This window comes from Hemicordylus capensis, chromosome 3 (genome assembly GCF_027244095.1).
Source record: "Hemicordylus capensis ecotype Gifberg chromosome 3, rHemCap1.1.pri, whole genome shotgun sequence".
NCBI classification, from domain to species: Eukaryota; Metazoa; Chordata; class Lepidosauria; order Squamata; family Cordylidae; genus Hemicordylus; species Hemicordylus capensis.
The window spans coordinates 10,484,480-10,506,819 of record NC_069659.1 but is presented as its reverse complement, the minus strand read 5'-3'; the positions used below and the strand labels follow the sequence as shown (position 1 = coordinate 10,506,819).

Below are 22,340 nucleotides of genomic sequence, written 5' to 3'. Positions count from 1 at the left end.
AGGAACATAGGAAGCTGCCATATACTGAGTAAGACCCTTGGTCTATCTAGCTCAGTATTGTCTTCACAGACTGGCAGCGGCTTCTCCAAGGTTGCAGGCAGGAATCTCTCTCAGCCCTATCTTGGAGATGCTGCCAGGGAGGGAACTTGGAAACTTCTGCTCTTCCCAGAGCGGCTCCATCCCCTGAGGGGAATATCTTGCAGTGCTCACACATCAAGTCTCCCATTCAAATGCAACCAGGGCAGACTCTACTTAGTTATGGGGACAAGTCATGCTTGCTACCACAAGACCAGCTCTCCTCTCCTAGAGGTAAAGTGTGCCATCGAGTCAGTGCCAACTCCTGGTGCCCACAGAGCCCTGTGGTTGTCTTTGGTACAGGAGGGGTTTACCATTGCCTCGTCCCGCGCAGTGTGAGATGATGATGCCTTTCAGCACCTTCATCTCTACCTAGGGTTGCCTTTGAAAACGATTCTTGAAGCTTCAGCTGGTCCAGAAGGCAGCGGCCCGCCTCCTCATTGGTGGCTATTGATTTGATAGTGTCACACCTCTTTTACGGTCGCTGCACTGGTTTCATGTTTGCTTCTGGGTCCAATTCAAGGTGCTAGTTCTCACCTACAAAACCCTTATGGGCTTAGCACCTGTATATCTCCAGGATCGCCTCTCTCGGCCAGTTGTATTCTGTCCTGTGAGGTCTTCTCAGCTGTCCCTCCTTAGTGTCCCGGGCCCTGGTGTAGTGCGTGGTGCCTGTAGGAGGGTCTTCTCTGTGGCCGCCCCTCTTCTTTAGCACACTCTCCCCCTGCCCCGCCCAGATTCATTCAGCCCCCTCCCTAGCTGCTTTTAAGGCCCTTCTTAAGATATACCTGTTTCGCCAGGCGTTTGCCCTTTAATAATTGTTTTTTTAAAATTGGCTACCAATAAATACCTGGACAAAATGCAAGGTGTTGGTTATAACCTATAAAGCCCTAAGCAGCTTAGGCCCTGGGTGTTTATGAAAATGTCTTCTTTGCCTTGCGCCCCACCGCCCGTTGAGATCATCCGGAGAGGTTAATCTGCAGTTGCCACCAGCTTGTCTGGTGACTACACAGGGATGGGCTTTCCCTGTTGCTGCCCAGAACTCTGGAATGCGCTCCCTGATGAAATAAGAGCCTCTCCATCTCTGACAACTTTTAAAAGGGCAGTTAAGACACATTTATTCACCCAAGCTTTTTAACTTGACGTATGGTTTTAAATTGTTTTAAGGTTTTGATTTCTGTTTTAATTTGCTTTATGTTGCTATAAACTGCCCCAGAGATGGATGTTTAGGACAGTGTACAAATGGAATGGATAATAAATAAATTTATTAAATAATCCACAGATACTTCTGCTCAGTGGCAGCTTGTAAAGCAGATTGCTAGAGACTGTTGCTGAGCTGCCGGTGCTTCTGCTACAATAGATCTACTGGCTGGAGGTGATGGGAGTTGTAGTCCATAATAGCTGGAGTCCAGGTGCAGCTTTTCTTTCCCCTGTAACACCAGCTGCCCCTCCTGAAATTCCCCCACTCTGTGCCTCTCTTAAAGGTTCAGGAGACCTATCCTTTTCCCCCCCATAGGAGGAGAATTGTCACATCTATTAGTAGTGCATTGATTTCCCACCACTTTCTCTATAGGAACTGAGAGGCAAATGGGTCAGACTTAAAGTAACTCTGGTGTCTTTTTTAAAATTTTGGCCTCATCATATTCATTCTCTGTGTTTAGGCATTCCCTCTGAAGTACAAGACTCGCCATCCTCCTGAATATCTCCGGCAGTTTCCCCATTTCCGGTGCAGAAGCAATTCTTTGAGTGCCCTCTTGAGGATTCGCAGCGAAGCTACCTCAGCAATCCACTCCTATTTCAAGGTAAAAAGGTAAAGTGTGCCATCGAGTCGATTTCAACTCCTGGCGCCCACAGAGCCCCGTGGTTGTCTTTGGTAGGATATAGGAGGGGTTTACCATTACCTCCTCCCACACAGTAGGAGATGGTGCCTTTCAGCGTCTTGCTATATCACTGCTGCTCGATATAGGTACCAGCGGGGATTCAAACCGGCAACCTCATGCTTGCTAGGCAAGTTGTTTCCCACTGCACTTTCAAGGTACAGTACCTCATTTTCCCCACTCTCCACCTTATTTCTGTCCATGGTACTGATTAGTCCAGGGGTTGTCAGTCTTGGAACCCAAGATATTGTTGGACTGCAGCTCGTGGCTAGAAATGATTGGAGCTGTACTCCAACAATATCTCAGGACCCACAGTTGGCAACTCCTGGACTAAATCTTCTTTGACAATCCTTGAAGTGCCAGAAGGTCAACAGCTTTCAGCTGTGAGCTCCTTAGCAGCTCTGACAAACGCTTCATCCATACATGAGGTGCTCCCATGACCAAATTGTCAGGTGCCCCATTTAAAATATAAGAGTGTCCCAGAATCCTCTGCAATAGTTCAGAGGCTTCTGGGACATCTTGCCTGTTTCTGCAGGGCACTTGATGGGCCTGGAAAATGCAATGCTGGTGTCATGGCTCAGACTTCTGACTCAGAAGAGTCAGGGGAGGAACGGGAGGATTTGCCTGTTAGTGAGGGCTCAGAGGCACAGCAACAGGATTTGGCAGGGAGACCAGACTCTGGAGCTGAGGATTCGGAACAGCTGCCAGACATGAATTCTGATGAGGAGTAGGCTGGGATTTCACCTGTCTTAAGAAGACGTCTCAAGAGGAAAGCTCAGTGGGAGACACGCAGGCGCAGGAGATCACAATAGAAGAAGCAAAAGTGCTGACTCAGGGAAGCCTGATTGGCTGCTGGTTCTCTTGAGCCATATATATTTAACAGTCTGTGAATTGCTCAGATGCTGTTAGCAACTTTTGCTGACCACAGACTGTGTTTCTCAATTCTCAACTTTTCCTAGTTCCAGTTTGCCCTTGTTCTGTTCTTTCATGCTCTGTGCTCTTATTCCGTTAATTCTTTGCTCTGGTATCCTTTGTTCTTTTTCATTCCTTGCTTTGTTGTTTTCTTTTCATTTATTACTCAGTTATTGTTAGAGGGGGGCGTACCTAGTTCAGTTCAGGGGGACTTGATTCATTTACTATTTACTTTGTGAGCCTTTTTGTTTTCCTTCGTGCAGCTTTGCTGCTACTGTCTGTTAACTCACGGAGTGCTGAAGCGGGTTGTAAATCCTGTTGGCTTAGCCGAGCTAACAGATTTATGACAGCTGGAAGCTGTTCAGCCAGGGGGTCTGGGCCTTCCCCATCCAAAGTGTAGGTTACAGGAGGGAAAGGGTCAGGCCCCTGAGCAGCTTGACCCATAGGATCTGTATCTATCTAAAGTGTGTGTAGTGGGGGGATCCCTCCTCTAGCTGTGAGGAGTCCCATGTAGGCTGCCCCCAGCCACTTTTTAATATGAGCAGATTTACCCTTCCAAAGCAATATTCTGGGAGAGTAAAGTGGAAACCCCCTCCCTACAAGAAAGGCTTGAGCAGTCTTAGGCCTTCAGGAGCATGTGACTAGGGCAGGACTCAATAAGGAGTGACATGCTATAACAACAATAAGGATTTATTAATAATTGGATGATAAGGAAAACTATAGAGGCATCAACAATCACTGCTTCCATTCAAGCAAAACTCTTCCCAGTAACTACAAGAACCACGCAGTCAGATCCAAGCACTTAAACAAAAATAAATTCCCTGATATGTCTAGCTAAACTGGCCCCTATCCTTCCTACTTACTTCCAGGTAAGGAACTTCCAGTTGATTCCCAGCCCAAGACTGTTAGTCTTCCCTTTCTTTGCAGTAGTTGCTGATCAGACCTCACTCCGAGGCCTCCAGGGAAGAACTGAATTCTAACACACACCTCCCCTATATAGGGGAGTAGACCCTGCCCCTCACTCTGGATTGAGCCACAGGGATTTGATTCTCAGGTGTTCTTCTTTATTTGGAGAAGCCCATCTTCCAAGCAGTTACTCTAACTGAGGCCTAGTCCTCCCTCAAGCCTGTCCTACCACGACAGGATCTGATCCTTAGGCTGGAAGCGTTGGCTGTCTTTGCAAAGGAGACAAGAAGGAAAGTCTTCATAGGCATGAGTCATTTTAACCTGTTGCAAAATACTTTCTACCGTCTTCCTCAAATTGTAGACCAGATCTACAGCTGTTTGATTTTGGAAATTGGATCCTGGAGGCATTTCTTCACCTCCTGTTGTGGAGGCTCTAGGCCAGTTTAGACGAGATTCCGAAACGGCCCTTTATGTGTAGGGGAGGGTGCACATATGTGGGCACGCACATCCTCCGCCCTCCTCTCTTGCTGAGACATCTTTTCTTTAAAGTGATTTAAAAACCGCTCATTGAGGGGCTGTTTGGACAAACCTGCCTTTGTGCGGTTAGATAATGGCATGATTGTGGCAGGCGGGGGGTGGGGGCAGGGCGGGCAAGTGGTCCATTTGAGGTATTGTCCAAATCGGACTTTTTGAGAGTGAGTGAGTTTGAGTTGGGGAAGGCAACGGATTAAAAACCAGATGGGGTGGGAGGAGAAGAGAGGGAAAACTTCATAAGATTGTGCCATAATGGCTGATTTGGATTTTTGCTTTTTCCATGTTACAATGCCGATAAGTACTATGCAACTCTCTACTGCTCCTCAGGAACAGGATTTCTGCAAACTACTGGAGACCATTAAAGCTGTTATGAGTTGGAGCTGGAAATTGGTTTTGAACCTAATTAATTTTTCCTAGCATCAGCTGTGATCTTTCTTAAGACTGCTAGACATTGAGGCTTTCTATCATGCCTGCTTTCTGCGCACTTTGCCCTCTGGGGGCGGGGTGGTGATGGGGATGATAAGAGTTGTAGTCCAGTACTACCTGGAGAGCTGTCCTTGCCTTTCTATGGATTATTTTTGGCCAAGAATATTCAGGCTCTTATCAATAGATGGCAGTATTTGCATGGCTATAATTCCAACCCTGTTTAAACAGGGTTTGGTAGCATGGTGTAGTGGGGCCATTCCAGAGAACACCCCTCATGCACAATTAAAGGGCATGCCCAGATCATGTCAGTGCATCCTTCAGTGACTTTGGGGTGGGTGCATTCTCCCCAGAGCGCCGACATTATCTCGTGTAGGGTTCTGTGTTCATCTGAACTGGCTCTAAAAGTTTTTTAAAAAAATACTTCCAAGCTCTTTCCTCCAGGTGGTGTTTTCCTCCTTTGAGGTGATGTTTTAATAAAAACCTAGGGGCTTTCCCTGCTGGTTGCCAGCATTAAATTTATGATTATCACTGGTGACTGAACTAGGGTTTTTTTGGTGGACTCTTGAAGTAGGTTGAATTGAGAGAGCATGGCTAGCCCAAAATCATCCAGTTGGCTGTTTATATCTTCTAAGTCTTTGAGAAATCTGGTTTTGTTTAACAATCATGCACAGAGGCCATGTGTGTGGCATCATCGCACGTAGAGGCAGCTGGGAGACGCCCCACTGGTATGCACTGATAGCTCGGGGAAGCTTCTCCATTACAGAAGTAGTGGAGGAGGAACAGATATGAACCTGCTCTCCTTCACATTAAAGGGGCTGTGTGAGCCCTTAGTTTTAAAGGGATTGTGCTGGCAATTTGGATGCCAAATCGCATTTCGGCACATCCCTAGTCTGAGGTCTCATTCCCCATGTTTGCCAATGGGAGAGTTTTCCCACATTTTCTGGGAAAGTAATGCATTTTTGTGGCATTTGGGATTTCTTTGGTAGTCTGGGCAAGGCCTGGAAACTACCTGCGAGAATTGCATGTTTTGATCTTTTGTGGTTTGGTCTGGGAGTTTCATGTTAGTGAGTGAGGAACTTTATATGCTATCTGTTTGGAAAATAAATAATTTAAAAAATATATGTGGAGCAGGGATAAATTCTAACCACTGCATGTTTCAGTTACTGCTTTGCTATAATATTCATATGTATCTTTTCTTCAAAGTGCAGGTACTCCCAACCAATGTTCCTTGTAGGCGAGAATCTCAGGTGTTAACTACAAATCCCAGCATCCCCAGCTGCAGTGGCATTTGGCTGGGGATGCTGGGAGTTGTAGCCAACAACATCTAGGATTTCCTCTTACAGGGGATACTGCTCCCAAGCTTCCTCTTGCTTCTTTGGCTATTGAGGATCAAAAACAAATATAGAAACCTAACTTTACTCACAACTAAAAATAACCATCCGTGTTTCTGAAAATGCAATTTGGTGCTTATTCCACAAATATAATATCTGGAAATTAACTAACAAATACTGTATAAAGCCCTTGAACCTGTGTGTTTCCCCAGGTGGGCATCCTTTCCTTGAGCTGACACTTTCCCCTTTTCTACCCTTCGTCAGCTATTTTTAACTTCTCCTTTTTTCTTTTTTCAGGAAAACGGATACATCCATGTTCATACACCAATTCTTACCTCAAACGACTGTGAAGGTGCTGGGGAAGTCTTTCAGGTAGAGGTAAGGATCCTTGTAATCTAAGTGCCTTAACCCAAGGGTTCTTAAACTTGGGTTTCCAGATATCATTGGGCTACGTCCCCTTTCATCCCAGCCACAATGACCGACTGATTGGAGTTATAGTCTAATGACCTCTGGGGACCCAAGGCTGAGAACCAGTGGGTGTTAAATGCCTCCCCTTGCTTCTTTACTGAGTCAGACCCTTGATTCATCTACCTTGTCCACGCTAACTGGCAATGGCTCTCCAGGGTTTCATGGCAGGGGTCTTTCCCAGCTTTCCTTGAGATGTCAGGGATTGAACCTGGGAGCTTCTGCCTGCAAAGCAGGTGCTTTTCCTCCTCTCCCCATCATGTCCCCTCTCAGTTGTCTTCCCCGCCCCCAAAACCATTAAGCCCCAAGCATTTTAGCTCTTCCTCTCCACTTCCAAACCTTTGATGTTGGCTGCGATTCAAGAAAACTATGCACCTGTTCCACATGCCCAGGAGGCTTTGAGATGTCTCTTTTTAACAGCGCTCTCCACCCTCTAAACGCACACACACTCGCTCCACTCAGCACCTGGGGAAGTTTCCAAATAGTTTGAACAAAAGACACCCCTCCCCACACACTCATGCCACATCACTACCCCTACACCCTGAGATGCTTACTTGCATGCACACGAATCCTTGTCCTTGCCTCTTTGCACCCTGGCTACCTGGCGTTCCATTCTGGCATCCCATGGACAAGTGGCCACAGTTGCTGGATCCATAGCCAGTCATTTTATGCAACTTCTGGCCAAATGGGGGCCCTGCTGTGTGGTTCCACCCCAGCCCCAGGAGTAAATATAGGTGCCTAGCAGTAGATGTTTTAAGACCTGGTTTGCCCTGGAGCTAGCCAAGTCCCAGAGAGCTTAAAGAACAGAACAAATAGGGCCAACATCAAAGGGAATCATTGTCACAGCCTTTTAAAGGCAAGGACAAAAACAGGTATTCAGTCCAGTTGTTCTTTATCCCTGCATTTTGGCTACAGAGTGTTTCTGAAGCCCTTTAAACCCAGAGCACTGATAGTGGTTTCACCCCAAGAAGTAAGAGTGGTTTTAACAGATCCCTTTCCAAGTTAAAAAAAAGTTCTCTATTCAGTCCTGGCATTCGCTCTCCTCAGCCTCCATCACAGTTTTTAGAAAACAAGTTAAAACGTGGCTCTTCACCCGGGCTTTTATATGAGAGAGCTGTTTTTTGCTGCTGCTGCTCTGTGTTGTACTGTTTTGTTTTGTTTTTAAAAAACTTTTAAATAGAGGTATTTTTATATTTAAATTCAATATTTGTTCTTGTTTTAATTGAATTTAAAATTAAATTAAAATGGAATGCTTTGATTGGTATTGTAAACCACTTTTGGTTTATTTTAATGAAAGTCTAATAAACTCAACAATATTTAACTCCTCTTTGAGCAGACAATGGAGAGGACATGAAAATAAATGCATTTTGCTTAGATTAATGGGTGGCTACTTATAATTAATTAATTAATTAATTAATTAAATGTCTCTTACTTTTGTCTTTGCATCTGAATCACCCAGTGGAGACAACTCTCTCTTGTTTTGAGATAACTGTGTCTGACTATCTCTCACCTTTTGTCTGGTTTTATTTTCTGTCTCTCTCTCTGCTTTTTAGACATCTCTCATCTTACCATGGAAACAAAATAAGAGTATATGAGAGAGGATTTTCCTTGATCTCTCGATCTCTCTTGTGCTCCCTCTCTCTCTCTTTTTTTTCTTTCTCTCTCTCTCTCAAAGGGTGGGCCACCCTTAGCTCTCCAGCTGTTATTGGACTACAACTCCCATTACTCCAGCTACAAATTTATTGTGGGTGGGGATGATGGGATTTGTAGTCTAGCAGTGAAGCACCTCGGGCTAGCCATCACTGTTTTAGGAGACGCCGTGACTGAAAAGAAGGTTCTATTCATGTCTGCAGTGGTGTACTTAGAAAGAGGAATCTCCTTTGCTCTTTAATTTGGGGCTGTCTTCACACCCACAGCAGGAATATTGCCTTGTCTGTTTGGGGCAAGAGGGTATGAAGATAAGCCAAACCATCTGTTATATATATTTAAGTTTTCTTGGGTGTCTTTGTGTGAAATAAAGTCATACTTCTCGATAACCTACAGATAGCAAATTTTGCATCCACCACCCTGCCACTTAAATTAGCTGAATGCATTACTATTTACACTGGAATATGCTGGGGGAAGCTTTAAATATATTTTTTCTAATTTTAACGAATAATTACAGAATAAAATCGTCAGCGTTTAACTGCTGTTCTTACTCAGTCTTTGGTTAAATAATTCCAGAACAACAGCATGCCCAAGAGAAGCAGAAGATCTTTCTCAGATTCAAATTTACCACATATGATAATTTTTCAATAAAATGAATAATGTTTATATAATTTGTTTGAAGTTGAAATCCTACAAATTTCAAACTGTTTTGCTTCCCTTTTGCAAATACATTAAACAATTCTAGTACATCTTTATAATTAATTCTCTTAGCCAGCCAGCGTGGGGATGTGGCAAGACAATGTGTGCCGGTGAGGGAGGCACCTGATTGGCTGAGAGCCTTCTGGCCGGCGGAGGCACGTGTTGGCCTGGCCTTTGTGAGGAGGGGCCGTCTCGGCTGCAGCCTGGGCTGGGAGGCGGGAGGCAGTGGGATGGACTGGCCCTGGCCTGGCGCCAGGGGGGTGAGTGGGCTTCTATATATTTAATTCTCTTTGGATATGCGTGCTCAGGATTTGGCGGCAGAACTCTCGTGACACTGCGAGAGTTCCGGTGAGGAGGACTGAGGAGGAGAGGGGGAAGAAAGTGCTGGTGGTGGCCGGCTGGCGGAGGAAGGGGGAGAGAAAGGCAGCAGCGAGCGGAGGGAGAGAAAGGCAGTGGCGGGCAGCGAGCGGGGGGGAGAGAAAGGCGGCGGCGGGCGGGGGGGAGAGAAAGGCGGCGGCGGGCGGGGAGAGAGGAGAAAGGCGGCGGCGGGCGGGGAGAGAGGAGAAAGGCGGCGGCGGGCGGGGAGAGAGGAGAAAGGTGGCGGCGGGCGGGGAGAGAGGAGAAAGGCGGCAGGGGGTCAGCTGGCGGGGCCCTTCTTGGCTGCCCGCCGTGGCTCTGTGTGGGGGGAGGAACGGGAGGGGAGGAGGGCAGGAGAGTGCAGGGCCGGAGGGAAGGGGAAGAGAGAAGAGACCGGACCGGGAGGAAGAGGGAGGGGGAAACAGCCGACCCCAAAGTGCTGCACAGATGCTCTGTGCGGGGTCAGCTAGTATATTTTATTTCTTGAACTTTCCTATCAGTGTAATCTATGGAAAATGACTTTGCCCAGTCAACAATGGATCTCATCTACTAGTTATTAATCTTCCATTAATGCAGGGGGTTCGCCAACTTGGGTCCTCAGGTGTTGTTGGACTTCAACTCCCACCATCTCCAGCCGCCATGGCCATTGGCCACTTAATCTGGATTTCTTTGACACAGGGTTATTTTGTTGTACCCATTGAGTAGTCTGAAACATGTCTGTGATTGGCTTGCCAGCTTGTACCGTGACAGTGTAGTCCTTTTGGCTCGGCAGTCAAATACTGGGACTTGAGCAGGTGATCGGGAATGGGGCAATAGCTCAGCGGTGGAGCATCTGCTCTGTATACAGTGAGTCCCAAGTTCAATCCCTGGCAGCATCTCCAGATAGGTCTGGGGAAGGCTCTTGCCTGGAACCTTGGAGAGCTGCTGCCAGTCAGTGTAGTCTAGGACTGGGGAGAGCCGAGTTCAAATCCCCATTCAGCCATGATCCTTGCTGGGTGACTCCTGGCCAGTCACTTCTCTCTCAGCCTGACCTACCTCACAGGATTGTTGTGAGGAGAAACCTAACACTAGACACTGTTCTTGGCTCCCTGGAGGAAGAGCAGAATATCAACATAAAAATAAAATTAAAAATAAAGTTTACCTTCCCCTCCACAATGTCCGTCACCAAGTCAGGTACATTTGTCAAGTGTCCATTGTCTGCCTCCCAAATCTTTGGGTCGACTCCTAGATTCAAAGAAAATTTGTCAAAGGCTCCTTAAGCATGCTTCAGCCTCGTTGCCTTCTGAAAGAAGCAAAATTAAAAGAGAGGAAAAGCAAGCCTTGGTTAATACTAGTTGCTTAGGCCTTTCTTCTCTCTCACCTTTCGCAAAGGTGTGATTCCTGTGTTACTGAGACAGTGTGGTCTCCACTGGAAAGCCACTTCCCTGAAGCTAGAGTTTCACATCACACCACTAACAGATGCAGAAGCAAACCATGTCCCATCCTGGATTGTGAGATGACTTCTCTTACTATTGTTGAACCTCCGACCACATGGCTTACCCTTGCATGTCTTACCGCGGTAACACAGAGCCTAACTACAGAGAAGCATGTTTTTTCCAGTGGCTACCAGTACGTTGGCTTGGTAGTATTGTGTCTTGTTGGGCAAGGCAGTGCTGGTCTATCGGGAAGGACTCGAAAGCCAAGAGGACAGGCTATGTAGGAGTAACAGGAAGCAGGTCCAGTAACAAGCTAAGGTCTACAGGAGACCAGGGTAAAGTGGGTCCAGTAACAAGCCAGGGCCAGAAAGTCAGGATATCAGGTCTATGGGGAGCAAGGTAAAGCACAAGGAGCAGGCTGAGAGCTGGGCAACAATGGTGCCCAGGAGAGGAGAGCTGGTCTTGTGGTAGCAAGCATGACGTTTCCCCATAGCTAAGCAGGGTCTGTCCTGGTTGCATATGAATGGGAGACTTGATGTGTGAACACTGCAAGATATTCCCCTCAGGGGATGGAGCCGCTCTGGGAAGAGCAGAAGGTTCCAAGTTCCCTCCCTGGCAGCATCTCCAAGATCGGGCTGAGAGAGATTCCTGCCTGCAACCTTGGAGAAGCCGCTGCCAGTCTGTGAAGACAATACTGAGCTAGATAGACCAATGGTCTGACTCAGTATATGGCAGTTTCCTATGTTGCTTCAGCAAAGTCCTGCTGCAAACTGAGTGCTTTTGAAGGGGAAGTGTGGATCTTGGCCACTCCCCTCTGTCTGTACTGCTGCAGTCTTAAAGTTAGTGGCCTCACCACTAACGGAGATCTGGTTGGCGGGGACTAGAGACAGGGCCTTTTTGGTGGTGGCCCCTCAGCTTTGGAATGCCCTCCCCAAAGAGTTTTGCTATGCTCCTCCCCTTAGTGTTTTTAAACACACACACACACACACACACAATTGAAAATGCATCTTTTACTTTTTTAAAAATTGTAATTTTAAATGTGGTTTTAGCCTGGTCTTTTATTTAACTTTATTAGTCTTATTTCACATTGTATCTATTTTATTAATGTTGTGAGCTGCCTGAGCAGTAGTGTACAGGAGGAGCATAGTATAAATGTTGTTGTAGTTGTTGTTGCTAATAATAATAATAATAATAATAATAATAATAATAATAATAATAATAAATGCCCATGCCTTACTCTGTAATCATTGGCTGTGGTGGAGCCAAAGCACGGGTGCTGAGACTGGTGTGGCTTCCACTTCCTCTTCTGAACGAGAAGAGGAAGAGGGCAGTAGGCCATCCTCAGGTCAAAGGAAAGTGCAGAAGATATAGGGTCCTCCGAGTCCTGGAAGACATCCTCAGGCTGAAGAGAGGATTCAAGGGATATAGGCTACCCTGGGATCTGGCGGGGGTGTGGGGGGAACCTTGCAGACTGCTTCCTTTTCTGAGTCATCAGACTCTGTCTCAGGGTCTGCCTCAGATGAAAAGGGATCAGACCCATGGAGCATGGCAGGTTGTATGTGAACTGGGACTTAGTATGGCAGTGTTCTCACTGATGTGGGGAGCATGTGAATTTCTCCTAAAATGCACAGTATCCTATCACATTCATGCACTATGGGTCCTGCCTGATGATAGTCCTCACAGCTGTGTCACATCCTTATATTTGAATGATGGCATCCCAAGGGAAGTTGCTATATATGAATAAAGGAGGCTACCTTACACTGAGGCAGATCACTGATCCACTTTGACTTGTATGCTGATATACTTGGGGAAGGGCTGTAGCCCAGTGGAAGAGCGTCTGCTTTGCATTCAGAAGGTCCCGGGTTCAATCCCTGGCAGCATCTCCAGGTAGGGCTGGGAAATACTCTTGCATGAAACCTTGGAAGCCTGCTGCAAATCAGTGTAGCAATACTGAGCTGGATGGACCAGTGGTCTGACTTGGTATAAGGCAACTTCCTATGTAAAGCATCGGAAGAACCATGCTAGATGGGGCCTTAGCTCAGTGGTAGGGTATCTGCTTTGCATGCATAAGAACAATCCTGCTGGACCTGGCCCAAGGCCTCTCTAGTCCAGCATCCTGTTTCACACAGGGGCCAACCAGATGCCTCTGAGTAGCCCACAGGCAAGAGGTGATGGCTTGCCCTCTCTCCTGCTGCTGCTGCTCCCCCGTAACTGGTATTGAGGCATCTTGCCTCTGAGGCTGGAGGCGGCCTATAGCCATCAGACTAGTAGCCATCGATAGACGTGTCCTCCATAAATTTGTCTACGCCCCTTTGAAAGCCATCCAGGCTGGTTGCCACCACCACAGCAGAGAATTCCATAGAATTCCCTAACCCCTGCTGACTTGGCAAAGAGGCACCTTTTAACGTGGTGATTCTCTTTATTTAGCAGGGGGAGAGTAACTGGCCCTACCCACCCCCAGCACAGTACCTCCAGTGACGGTTGCTGGTGTCTATCTTATGTTTCTTTTTAGATTGTGAGCCCTTTGGGGACAGGGAGCCATCTTATTTATTGATTATTTCTTGGTGTAAACTGCCCTGAGCCATTTTTGGAAGGGCGGTATAGAGATCAAATAAATAAATAAATGATGTGCTGTGTGAAAAAGTACCTTCTTTGTCAGACCTGAATTTCTTACTCTCTGTTTCCTGCCCTTCAACCAGTTATCAATCCCCACAAGAACCTGTCTCCTTATCCCACGACTGCTCAGTTGACTCCAGAGCCTTTGGCGGGGAAATCTGTCAAAGTCCTTTTCGAAGTCCAAGTATACTATGTCAACTAGAGCAGAAGGTCCCAGGTTCGATCCCTGACATCTCCAGATAGGGGTGGGAAAGACTCTTGCCTGAAACCATGAAGAACTGCTGTCAGTCAGTGTAGACCAGACCTGCTCAACCTTGCCCCTCCCCTCCAGCTGTTTCTGGACTACAGCCCCTATAATTCCCAGCCACAGTGGCCAATAGCCAGGGATTATGGGAGTTGTAGGCCAACTTCTGCAGGAGGGCCAAAGTTGAGCAGCCTTGGTGTAGACAATACTGAGCTAGATAACCAAAGGGTCTGACTCAGTAGACGGCAACTTCCTATATTCCAATGCTAGTCAGACACTCTTAACCACGACATCACTCTGGCTTTCCTGTTCCTTTTATCACACTAAACACATTTCTGCTGCAACAGTTCATCCATTCTTTCCCCCTTGCTTTTAGGTAAGTTAACCCTTTAATGCTTCAACACAGTCCCAATTAATATGGGATAATTTTGTAGCATAACATCACCCTCTGTCATTCATATAGCACACTGAATCACTTACAAAGGTCTGTTATGTTTGTATAACACTTCATAAAATTATTGGAATGTGGAGGATATTTAGACGGTTGCTATTTGCCCACCTGCAGGAGGAGGGTTTTCAGTATTGTCCCATTGTCTGAGTTATATATTCAGTAACTGTTTGTTGTTGTTTGTTGTTTTTAACTCTGACAGCCTGCAAATGAAGTGAGAGAACCTGGAGAAAATCCACACTTCTTCAATGTCCCTGCTTTTCTGACAGTCTCTGGTCAGCTCCACTTGGAAGTGATGGCTGGGTATGTGTTTGTTGTATTTTACAATACATCTGTGGTCAGATAGGCTTGAGGACCAGGTCTGTTGAAAGGCGTTGATTGGTTGAGGTTCCTGGCAATGGACCAGACCACTGAAAATGTATTATGCCAGTTGTGTGTGTGTACGTGTATGCTGCACCTTCCCTTATATGCCAGAAGCTGTGTCTGCTGGTGTGATTTCCAGGTGACCTGTTCTGTGTAGAATGACCCAAGTGATATTTTTCTGTCTCTTGGAGTGCCAGGTTAGGAACTGTGGATCTCCTGAATGGTAACTTCCTGCAGGCAGCTACATTCAAGTATCCACTTGGGGCCAGAGTTACACACACACACACACACACACACACACACACACACACACACACACACACACACACCTGCCATATACTGAGTACTGATTCAGACCATAGGTCCATCTAGCTCAGTATTGTCTTCACAGACAGGCAGCAGCTTCTCCAAGGTTGCAGGCAGGAATCTCTTTCAGCCCTATCTTGGAGAAGCCTGGGAGGGAACTTGGTACCTTCTGATGCTCTTCCCAGAGCGGTTCCATCCCCTGAGGGGAATATCTTACAGTACTCACACTTCTCGGCTCCCATTCACATGCAACCAGGGTGGACCCTGCTTAGCTAAGGGGACAAGTCATGCTTGCTACCACAAGACCAGCTCTCCTAAAGTTGTTGGAAGCCTAACAGGCATCCAGGGACTGAGATGCTGCTCTTTGTGGGAAGAGTCCTGTGGAGATGGACTGCTGGATTGTCAGAACTATGTATACAAATTAGGCTTGTGCAAAGATTCAACTTTGAAGCAAAATCATTTGTACCTCACCCACATGGAGACACCCACTCCCCCTGCCTGTGTCCTCAGAGAGCGGTCCATACACAGAACTAGGGAGGGCCCTTAAAGAAGAGCAAACCCCTGCTAACTGCTCAAAGAGACACCTTTTAAAGAGATGATTCTCTTATATTTAGCAGGGGAAGAGCAACTGGCCCTAACCAACGCCAGCACAGCATCCGTCCAGTGGCTGTTGCTGGTATCTGCCTTGTGTTTCTTTTTAGACTGTGAGCCCTTTGGGGACAGGGGACAATTTTATTTATGTATTGTGTATTTTTCTATGTACACTGCCTTGTTCTCTTTAGTTGAAGAGTAGTATATAAATATTTGCCATCGTAGTAGGAAGCCCTAGTGATATAATGGAAAGCATAAGAGGAATGCTGGGAAATGTAGTCTTTTCAAGCACTTTCCCCATGGAGCTTTATGGGGAAAGTGCAGGGAAGGACTGTGTAGAGATAAGGAGGGAGAGCGGCTGCCTCTGTGTGGAACTCAGCGAGGTGGAAATGATTCAGCCTTGATACTTCAGAGTGGAATCTTTGCACAGGTCTAACAAAAAAATCCTCTGGGTTACTTCCATTTTTAACAGTCATGAAAAATGGGTTTCAGTTCAATAAAGCTCCTGTCAACAGCAGAGCTAGAGTCAAATTGCTAAGAAGAGGCTTTTTATTTATTTATTTATTTATTTATTTACAGTTTATATTCTGCTCTTCCTCCAAGGAGCCCAGAGTGGTGTACTACATACTTAAGTTTCTCGTCACAACATCCCTGTGAAGTAGGTTAGGCTGAGAGAGAAGTGACTGGCCCAGAGTCACCCAGCAAGTCTCATGGCTGAATGGGGATTTGAACTTGGGTCTCCCCGGTCCTAGTCCAGCACTCTAACCACTACCCCACACTGGCTCGTTTTGTTATATAGAGAAAACAGGATTATCTTTCCCTTCCTGCCTGATGAAGCATTCTGTATAACCTGAAAGCTTACACACTCCTTTTGTTGGAGTTGGGCCTATAAAATGTCTCCCTGTATTTTCCATTGACCACTATAACATATCATGCTAGTGCTTTGGAAAATTAAACAGTAGTGAAGTATGATGGTGATACTTCTTTTTATTAAATTAGATTAGTATTTCTCTCAGTAAGATGACAGATATATTAAAACTGTGCAGAAGAATAAGCTGGAAAAATGTGAAGTATTTTTTCCCCTCCAAAATGATTATTCTTGTCATGTCATTTAGTTATTGTTTTTCCCCTTGGGTTGTCTGTCAGATAAACAACCAGACGTCTCTGTGTACAGGACGCAATGTTACTGTTTGATGCTCTGTTCTTCAATAACATGTTCCTTTTATTTAAAACAAAACAAAACAGCACAGGCATTTTAAGTGGACTGAATGCAGACTAAATTTAGACAAGCTATATTTATCTTGAGTGAGAAATTATTCTTCTTTTGAGCCAAAATGGCATTCCAAACTTCCAATCTTCAAAGAAGCTTAACAGCCAGATTTTAAACAGATTACAGGAAAACAAGGGTTGCTTCCTACAATACATTTTTTTCATTAAACTGGCTTAGATCTTAAAATTCATGTCTTTGAGGAGACTCAGACAACTATTTTATTCATTTTGTGTACCATGTTTTACAACTAGGTTGTTATCAACACTTGATGAATAATAAATGTAATGTGAAGGTAGTTATCATATCTCTATATAATGCAGAACCTGCTTGCAAAGTTGGTAACCAACTTGTCTGTGACTGTCTGAACCCATGCCAAGGCAGGAACCTGAGGTTCACGTGGGCTTCAAACCAAGATGTGTGACTAAGATTTGAAGTTGGCTTGGCAAACCAAGAACTAATTACACTGATTTATGCATTATGTCAGAACCCACACTCTTCATGAACCTCTAGTTCATTCCAGACAAGCCAGTTGCCATAGCCATCAAGACCAATGGCTGTGAAGTGGTACAAGGCAAACTGGGATAATATCCAGGGCCTTGCTGGGAGTCTCAGCCAGCTAACATACTTCTGACTCAACTTGGCTACTTCCAATAATATGATACATGATAGGCTGCAGCGCCAACTTCCACTTCCTTCCATATCTTGGACTGGGGGAATCTCAGGTTCCATGTTATGTGTGCATCTGCCTAGGAATGTCAGGTGGTATAGAAATATGATAGATGTGTGTACCTTCAGGTTCATGCCTTCAGGATGCATTCAGGCTGCCACTTTGTCCATCGAGTGAAAGAGTTAGCATGTGAGATTTGTGTCACTTCCCATATACAGGTAGACATCGTTATCCCTGGATTCGCATATCCGCAGTCGGGGGGAAAGACACCCAACCTCGGCATGTGTGAAAAAGGGGGCATGCTGACCTCATGTATCCGCGGGTCGGAGGTGGCTGGAAATGACCGCTGAGGTGATTTCTGGCCGCCATTTTCTTCAACGGAGCCACAAAATGGCTCCTGTCTTTGTTAAAAAAGAAAAAACCACCAATATTCGGCCAATTTCTGGTCGATTTGGGGGCACAGCATGATCCGGGGGAGCAGCAGAGCACAGTAAGAAGCTCCTCCCCCCCATGGCTCTAGCCCAGAACAGAACCCCTGCGAATATTGAGATTGTCTTGTAGGGTTAAATTTAAAAACATGGTGATTATCTGGAATGATTAAATGCCTGTTTAATACATGTATACTGCTATTTCTAGTTATCCAGTTATCTTTCAGTTATCTTTGTTCATTGGGGGCCATCTTAATGGGACAGAGAAAGATGTAGCCCAGCCATTGTGGGTAGTGAAGGGAAGGAGGAAGTTGGTTGTGTGGGGTGGTGAAGAGCAGGCACAGATCTCTGTAATGAGTGTACAAGGTGGCTGAGTGTTCTGGCTGTCCTTGCTGAGGTTTAAGGGTCTTTGGATTTAAGTGAGGAAAATGAACTGCTATAACTCCTTTGGGGCAGCCATTTTGCCATATCAGGTATCTATAAATGACCCTGTCTCCTGACCTTCAACTGCCAGTTTAGAAATACATGAGTGAATAAGCATTTTTCTAAGAAATCCCCAGTGGTTTGGAGGGAAGACATTCTTCTCTATTCTTTCCTTTCAGCCCAACCTCACTGATGGGAGATAACGGAGTCGTTGAATAGGCTTACACAGACATGATCATAGCACGATAAACAACCCTTTAGTGTGAATCCGCCACTTAATAGTGCAACAGGGAAATACTTGATTATCAAGCCGGAGGTTGCCGGTTCAAATCCCTGTTGGTATGTTTCCCAGACTATGGGAAACACCTATATCAGGCAGCAGCGATATAGGAAGATGCTGAAAGGCATCATCTCCTACTGCGCGGGAGGAGGCCATGGTAAACCCCTCCTGTATTCTACCAAAGAAAACTACAGGGCTCTGTGGTCGCCAGGAGTTGAAACTGACTCGATGGCATACTTTACCTTTTAGTGTGAATCCAGATCACGTGTTCAGCTACAAATCATTCCATGTTAAGAAATCAAGCTTGTGTGTGAACCAGCTTAGTTTTGTCTGTATATTTCCTGTCTTCTTAACCTCTCTCCTGCCCCCGAGGTGATCTGCAGGTTATGCAGTAAGGAAGCAAAAATCCCACTTGGAGCTGCAGGAAGTTTTTTACACCCGGCTTTCAGTTTGCATCTCCTCCGGAACGGAGCAGTCACATATCAGTCACATTTACCACCAAGTCCCTGCAAGCTATCGGGGAGCACTTCACACACAATTCGGGTTTTTTTTATTGCACATTAGAGTGTAGCACAATTTATATCTGAGGTTTTAAAAAAATAATTTTTTTGCATCTTTTTGTGGGGGCAACTTTGAACTCTCAGCAAAGCCTCTCAGTAAATCCACGGTAAAGCCTGGGAAAGCTCCTGGTGGTGATGGAGGATTATTTATTTAGTTATTCATTTATTTAGAATATTTATACACCACATTTTAAACCAAGAAATTCTCAAAGTGCTTTGTATAGCAGAAGAAATGAACAAAAACATGGTTCCCGGTCGAAAAGGGGCTGAAAAAGAAATGAGGGAGATACCAGCAAACAGCCAGTGGACTCCTATTTTTTTAAATTTCTTCCCTATGTGAGAAATGCCATGCATATAATAAACTACCACCTCAGAGAGGATTAGCATAGCCATCTGACTAGTGGGGTAGCAACTGGGCCTAACAGTCCTTCCCTGAACAAAGGAGATGGCATAGAACACATTCTAGGGACAGACGAAGATGCCTGATACCAAGTCAGATCATTGGTCCATCTAGGTTATTATTGTCTACACACTGACTGGCAACAGCTCTCCAAGGCTGCAGGCAGGAGTCTCTCCCAGCTCTATCTGGAGATGCCAGGGAGGGAACCTGGGACCTTCTGCAGGTGCTCTTTTACTGATGGCTCACATCTTACGGAGCTTAAATGTCGGTGAGCCTTGCTTAGCAAAGGGGACAAATCATGCTCTCTACCACAAAACCAGCTCTCCTCCTCTAGAATCCTCCACAATATGGCGAGAGCTCTCTGCACATGGACAAGAGCTCCATTAGCAGCAGTGTAAAGACTTTCCCTGAGGGAAAGAAGAAATGTACTGGTCTAAATGACTCAAAGTTTATATGCTCTTCTGAGGGCCAGTATGAATGGTACTGTCCCTCCATATGTGAGTAGAAAGGAAATGTGTGGAGATCACGCCCGTTGGGACATCTTCCCTGATAGTCTCAAAGCCCTCTCAGCCTGTCCCTTTTTCATGTGTGGGTGGGCTGTTCATCCAAACAACTACTCTGTCCATGCTCTCAGCACACCTCCTATTAAAGCATGTGGATATTGTCAGAACTGGTCCTAAGCTGTGTAAAAATGTTTCGTGAGCCCAGCACAAAGGGCAAGAGAGAAATACTGAGAAACTAGCTTAACCCATGCAGAGCATCTGTGTGCTAGTACTTGATTGCTCCCCACACCCCCTGCCACCGCCCCCCTCACCTCAGAGATCGCTCCACCCTCACCTGAGCCGCACTCCTGCTCCTCCATCTCATTGCTTCCATCCCCCTCACCCCTCTTGGTCACTCCTCCATCCTTTTACTCTGTCCCCCTCACCCCTCTTACTCGCAGCTGCAGCACTGCTGGCGCCTATTGGCCAAGCTGCAGCCCCCTGTCCCCAGAGACCTCCCTACCCTCACCCGAGCCCCGCTCCTGCTCCTCCCTACAGGGGCAGCAGCAGCAGCAGTCAACCAGGCCCTTCCTCACTGTTGCCACCGCCATGGCTGCTCTTTCCCCTCAGGCCACTGACAGGCCCGGGCCCGTCCCTTGCCTGCCTGCCTCCCTCCGCCAATGACCTCGGTAGCCCCAAACAGCAGCAGCGGTTGACCAGGCCCTTCCTTGCTGTCGGTGCCGCCATGGCCGCTCGTTCCCCTCAGGCTCCTGAAAAGCTTGGGCCTGTCCCTCACCCTTCCTTCTTTCTCTCTTCCCCTCCCTTCTTTTTCTCTCTTTCTCTCTCCTCCACTCGCTCTTTCCCTCTGTCTTTCTCCCCCTCCCTTTTTTCTTTCATGCTCTCCCTTCCTGAGTTAACAGATCTTGTTCAACTTGTTTCCTCAGCTAATTCACACAATGACAGCCTCCTTCTCCTGAAGGTGCTCTTTCCTCTCTCATGACCCCTCTCTTCACAGACCCCGGCCCACTATCCTTTTATAGATATATAGATAGATATTCTTCTCCTCTACAATCAAGATCATCTTCCAACCAGTAATAGTTGCATTCCAACTGACCTTAAGCATCACAGGCTCCTCCTCCCTATCTACATATGGAATCCCCACTGCCCAATCACAACAGTGCTTCTGCTCACGAGCTCTCATGAGAGCTGCCACGCATGGGATTAGCCAAGGGTATGCCTTAGAGAATTATATATAGAAGATGCTTTTCACTAAGAGAGATGTCTGCTAGATTTCATATAGGATTTTTAGTAGCATTACTCCATTAAGTGGCTCGCCATTAGGTAGTGTTGCAGTTTTTCTGTCCTGCATAATATGGTTTGTTTTAAAAATCTGTTTCAATATTCACATTTCCCTGCCAGGGCAAATATGCTCTCCCATTGGCTGAGGTGATTATGACATTCATGCTGTACAACCTCCCTGCAGTGTGTAGATACTGGAACTAGTTTTTAAAATCCCCATTCCCCAAAAACTGCACATCTACATGGGGGGCCAGTGTAGGGGGAAAATATTTCTATTTGATTTTTCTCAATCAACCAATCCTTATTATGGCCATAGGCTAACATAAAGTACAGGGTTTGAGGCAATAGAGGCATAAAAGGACTTAAAAGGCCTAGGAGGGTAAAACTGCAAAATTGTAGGTCCTAGGCTGAGAGTTCCGAAGCTATAAAGTTATACAGTGGTGAGATTGTAAGGGCTGCAGGGACTACAATATTTATACAGGGAAGGCTATAAAAAAGGATAAAAATAAGGGACCATAGAGCTGCAGGCTATAGGAGTGCGAGGCTTTCACAAGGCGCTCTGTGGTAGCAAGCTGTAAGCACATTAGAACTATGCTGTGAAGTTGGGCGCTGAGCATGAGCTCGTGACCATCGTCTGCCGGATTTTGAGCGCAGCCGCGCAGAACCTGGCAGCACGATATGTGATAGCAGGCTTGGTATCAGAAATCAGTAGAGAGGCATAAAATTGACCCATACGACCTGGGTACATGTGTATTAACAGTAGGATGAGGGTGGGATTATTTTTCTCCCCATTTTTAAAATAGGGAGCATCTGGGCACAGAAGAGGGAGGCGGATAGTGACTGCTTTTTTCGGCTGCTTTTTTCTTTAGCCCTGGAAAAAGCTGAAAGAGGCTTCTGTCAGGGCTGGTGAAACCCACCCACCCACCCACCAACCCCCGGGAAGGAGAGGTGCCTTGACAATAAAGGGCAGCCATTACACTTGAATGGTTTAACTCATGTCTCTGAGGTAGATTGGGCCCATTCCTCTATCGCATAGGCCTCAGCTGCTTAGCCGTGGTCATGTGGCTACTTAGTTCTGACAATGGCCTCCTTCATTTTTCTTCATTTCACCTGAAATCTGCTAGGCCTCAGTGCTTGCGTTTGGCTTTTACTACCCCTCCAGCCTTGTACCTCATAAGAAGGGAAGGGCTGCCGAGTTCCTTGTAAGGGCCAAAGGGCCCAGGACGTTGAACAGTTGTGCGACAGGCAGACATTCAACAGGTGCAACGTTAACTAGCATATGAGGATGGACACAGCATCTGTTGGTCATCTGCCTTTAATTC

General features: G+C 46.2%; 1 protein-coding gene across 5 annotated transcripts in view; it reads left to right on the top strand.

The window, feature by feature from the left end:
- NARS2 (asparaginyl-tRNA synthetase 2, mitochondrial) overlaps window positions 1–22,340 on the top strand; it is a 65,725-nt gene that overhangs the window by 9,781 nt on the left and 33,604 nt on the right. For 4 of the 5 annotated variants that reach the window (XM_053304683.1, XM_053304684.1, XM_053304685.1 and 1 more), the window contains 3 exons: window positions 1,734–1,874; window positions 6,356–6,436; window positions 14,152–14,252. In XM_053304683.1, coding sequence (XP_053160658.1) covers window positions 1,734–1,874; window positions 6,356–6,436; window positions 14,152–14,252 — 323 coding nt within the window. Of the gene's footprint in view, window positions 1–1,733; window positions 1,875–6,355; window positions 6,437–14,151; window positions 14,253–20,625; window positions 20,951–22,340 lie in introns of those variants that run through there. The other variant, XM_053304687.1, reaches the window with a different exon arrangement.